This window comes from Temnothorax curvispinosus, unplaced genomic scaffold (assembly GCF_003070985.1).
Source record: "Temnothorax curvispinosus isolate PA1 unplaced genomic scaffold, ASM307098v1 QBEX01011856.1, whole genome shotgun sequence".
Lineage (NCBI taxonomy): Eukaryota > Metazoa > Arthropoda > Insecta > Hymenoptera > Formicidae > Temnothorax > Temnothorax curvispinosus.
This window is the reverse complement of record NW_020221636.1, coordinates 282,630-287,583: the sequence shown is the minus strand read 5'-3', so window position 1 is coordinate 287,583 and position 4,954 is coordinate 282,630. Positions and strand designations below refer to the sequence as shown.

Here is a 4,954-nt window from a genome sequence, read left to right as displayed (position 1 = left end):
TAGTTTCTAAAAGGTTGTTAACAAAAAACTATACACTTTATGGCACTCCCCGGGAAATTCTACCCCTGTTTCATATATAATTCTTTTAAATTTAGTCAATTATTTCCCGAAAAATTAGAAGAATTAGAAAAATCGGTTTCCAGAAAATCGGTAGCAAAAAAATGGACATTTTCATCCCCGGGAAATTCTACCCCTGTTTCATATACTTTTGGTAAAAATTCGGTCCACTAACGAATGAGTAGTTCGCGTACATACAGACAGACAGACAGACGGACGGTACTTATATATATAGATATGTCACAAAAATTCGAAATTGTGTTAATATATAGCTGAAATTATTAATAATACAAACTAAATACGCTTGATCTAAAACAGATTATTTTAATATTTTATCGCCAACAGAATATGTTTTAATTGAGATTCGCACTATAAAAGTAGTTTTAAAAAAGCTAACTATAATAAGTAAATGTAAAATACACACAGATAAAAGTAATAATTTAATAAAAATTCGATAGATATATAGAATTTGTGAATACAAAATATATCTTATCACAAATTACTCTTTAATATAAAGGTCGGACATAAAATATCTTTCAATATTGTGATTGTAATGAATGATCTACAAAAATGATACAAAATATTCATATTCTGATACTTCATATTCCGAAAAATTAATTATATAAAACAGAGGGAAATATGCAATGTGTAAGATGATGAAAATAAGGATTACCTATAAATAATATTAAATTTTGAAGAATCAACAGATATTTTTATTCCATAGAGTAGTAAATACTGTTTCAATAAAGCTTTTTGTTACAATGCGACATCATTATTTTATATTTTCTATTCAAAGTCAAGCAACGATTTATAATAATATAATTATTATTAAAATTTATGTATCGTTATTAGCAAATAATGTATTTCATATAATGTATCTATTACATAATATATACAACGTACCTATTATATATTAAATTTAAAAAATTCATTCGCATAAGCCCTATATTGAGTGTAATAAACCAAAGTTAGTGCGCTTACAAAAGATATAGTGCGAAAAATATCAAACAACATCAAACCTAATACTATATAAATGATATGTCAATTATATAAAACATTAATATGTCATAAAAGATTTTATCAATAGCTTCCAGACTATTAATAAAATACTAAATATTATAAAAATATTGAAAAGTGTTAGAAATAATTAAAAATGAATAAAATATTCAAAAAACGATAATAATAAATAAAATAATATTGTTTAAAAATTTATGTAGATAATTGTATATCTTACATCACATTTTGTATTTTTGTTTGATCGTATCAATTGGTCACTTAAATTTGAATTTTTCCAAATTACTTTGTAAAAATATTTTTTAACGCTTCAAGATCATTATTACGCTCTTATATCAGATTTATAATGTTTGACAAAGTGTCTGGATCTTGATGGAAATAAGTTTCTGCGAATCTTTTGATCTGAAACAAGATTAGTTATACATGTTTATTAATAATAACATTAATAACTACAGAAGACACACACACACACACACACACACGCGCGCGCACACGGACACGCACACGCACACGCACATATATATATATATATATATATATATATATATATACACAATATATATAATGTATTGTTACGTCCTGCAAACTCCACGATTTCCCTTTTTCGCGGAAATTCCTATGCATCCGAGATAGCTCTTAAAATTAGAATAAGTAAACTAAACTATCTATTTGCCTAAGCGACTAAAAGCGACCTTCCAGATGACGAATTACTGACAGACGGGGCATACGTGACCAGATTTTCATCAGCCTTGTCGGGCCCATAACTATAAACCCGGCGACACGACGCGCCAAAGGAGCCTTAATTCCAGACAAAGTTTGATGAGGATCTTTATTGCATCGAGCGAGCTTTCTAAAATTGCTCGTACGATGTTTCCGACAAACAGAAACAAAGCCTAAGACGTGACTGTAAATACACGTGGCGAAAGTTTCTGTTTGTATCTAAGATTGAGAGGTATGCATTGTCTATCAACATAAAAACAGGGTCGCGAGATAAATAAAAAACCTTAATAAAAAACAAATCGGCGATAGCCGAAAAACAAAATGCGTCACTAGAAGAAGCGATGGGTTGCACCCCCCAATAAAGCAGTAAGGGCCTTACAAGAAGACTCACCAATAAGCAGCCGTAAAAATCGATAACCGTCTTTAGCTCTCCAGGATAGGCAAAAACTTAAAAATCTACCTCTTGGGTGAGAAACATCTCGCCTAATAAGAAATCCTTTAAACAAAAATTAGAAACTCAACACCCCGCCAACCAGAAGTTCTCAAAACGAAAACCAGACACCTCCCACAACGAAATCCACCCTTTCCATCCTTGGAACTTTCCTATATAAATCGCGACATCACGGGACTCGCTCTCTTAGTTCAGCTCCTCTTCAAACAGTTCACCTCTTCACCCCGGTTCATCTCTTACAATTAGATCAAATTCTCTTCCCTCCGGTTCATTTCTCAAGTTCAATTTACTTCCCTTCTCTTCCGTTTTACGAACAGTATTACATTTAATCCGATCTTGAGTTTTAAGTTAAATTCTGTGCGCGAACTTAAACTCATTGAGTATCGACGAGAGCGTATGCACAGGGCCCAAAAAGATCCAGCCAGATTGAACGTAACACATCATCAAGTAGTAAGTCTCGTAATTTTTTTCTCCTTTTTCGGGTTATCGTTCCCCTTTCTATCCTTTTATTTTAAAGATGGTCTATCAACTATCGAATCCTCGGGAGTTTATTGTATAAGGAGTTTATTAGCATCGCGGGTTTGGGTCGATCGGCGTAGGCATTGGATTCGCGGCGGTCGTTGGCGTTGTCGCAGGTCTGGCTGACTTGTCGGCTTTTGACTCCCGGCGTCTTCGTCGCTGTCGTGGACTCGGCCGGTTCGTTGTCACCTTAAGCTCGTAACAATTTCTTTTTTATATATATATATATATATATATATATATACTTCCGAGCGGGTCTGAAGAAGATCGACCACTGCATAAGTAAAATCCAACATAATAGTTATTTTAAAATTAAATGAATTATATTTCCAATAATGTCCTATTAAACGTCAATTAAATCGACGGAATCGACGGAACAAGCTGGTTATGTGATTAGTAAAATCAATCCTAAAACCTTAAATAACTTTAACCTTATTTTAATGGCAGTATCCTTATTTTCTATGCATAAATTCTTGTCTCTCTGTTTTTACCCCGCAAACATCTCTTTATATTTTATTTTTAATTGCGACTTAATTTAGTTTCAAATACACATATACACCATACCCACACTTAATTAAACCATTATGTAATTCAATGCCGATCTCGATGTAATAATAGCGGGCAGGATGTTTATTTCCAAATAGGTTTTCCCTCAAAAATCCTGCCCGGTCACCCCCGCACTAATGTAACACCCGCGAAGAATACACACACGTCACACATACATCCGACACTCACACTTATAAATGTATTCAATTTTATTTTGCCTAATTCTCATTTATTGTTCACTTAGCTTATATTATTGTAATAAATGTTTATCTTATGTTAAATATTAATTTTAATCTGCATTCATTTATAACTTAAGACCCACTACCATCTCCCTCTCAAATTCGCACGAGGTCCGATCCCGAGTTAAAGGGATTAAATTCCCTGACTCAAAAGAGGACCGACGATCGCACCGCTCACGAAAGGCATCCTAGCGTCCTTACGGACGTTGACCCTTCCTGAGTCATAAAAGTGCGTTCGGCTCGTGCCACACGCCTCAGAGCGTGTACCTGCGAGCGACATTTGCAAATATCTAGTTGCGTCCTTCCTTCCCCCGAACCCCTCTGGTTAGCCTTTCCTTTGCTTCCCAGTTTTTCTTATCCTAATCCTGGGGTTGGACGTAACAGTATGTACATGTATATTAAAATTCAGTACTAAATGATCAAATTACAACAAATTACAACAATATTTTTAGAATTATAATTACTACATTATAAAAAATTTAGTTTATATTTTAAACTACGCGCTAGTAGTTATTACTGAATTTGAAACATAGCTTTATAAGATACAAATGTATATAGCCCAAAAATATGAACAGAATTAATTATTAATATTAATTTAATTATGTAAAGTTGCATTAATCTATAATTCCGTACACAACGAACGGTTTTTAGTTTAAGCTACTACAGTTAAAGGATTATTAATAGAAAATCAATAAGTATGTATATAGAATCATAATATCTACCTTAGACGTTTGTTCGCTAGAAAAAACATTCAAAATAATATTCTTTATCGTTAGACTTGTAGGAAGTAATCTGAAAGAACAAAATAAAATATTTATAATTAATGTATAAGATAAAATTATTTAAAAAAATAAAATGTATATTTGTAAAGAGAAATGTATTACTTAGGTTTTATATTATCAAAATTTGCTAATATGTAGTCAAGAACCAAATCATTGCGTGCATGGTTTTCAAGATTGATCTTGAAGATAGAAGCATGCTCGATATCGTTGAATAATGTAGTATTCGATGCTGTAATATTCAAATAGTTGATAATAATGCCAGAATCTTCAGCGCAGCTCAATATTTTCCAAAATTGCTTATCAAGTGTTCGCTGATATAATTCCATCATTTTATCCCATTTAGTCCTAGTAGCCACGGTCAAACCAAAGCAGTACGTCCAATCGCGCCACCAATGTAGAACTCTGAAATTATGTCTATGTAAAAGAGATACATGCATTTTATACGTTTTATTTAATTTATTTTATCAAGTTTCGTGTTTATTTTCCGTTAGGTAACTATTAGGTATTCCATAAAACTAAGTCCCTCGTGTGCTGCTCTATCACTCTATATTTACCACGTGAAAAGACTACGCTACAGTGAATAAATAAATAAAAGATGATTTTATCGATAATGTCACTTTTATTAT

General features: G+C 32.4%; 1 protein-coding gene across 1 annotated transcript in view; it reads right to left on the bottom strand.

The window, feature by feature from the left end:
* LOC112461857 (aminopeptidase N-like) overlaps positions 1-4,954 on the bottom strand; it is a 24,584-nt gene that overhangs the window by 12,211 nt on the left and 7,419 nt on the right. The window contains exons 9-10 of the mRNA XM_025027266.1: positions 4,431-4,742; positions 4,269-4,338 (exon numbers count right to left, since the gene is read on the bottom strand). Of these exons, the coding sequence (XP_024883034.1) occupies positions 4,269-4,338; positions 4,431-4,742 (382 nt within the window). The remainder of the gene's footprint in view (positions 1-4,268; positions 4,339-4,430; positions 4,743-4,954) is intronic.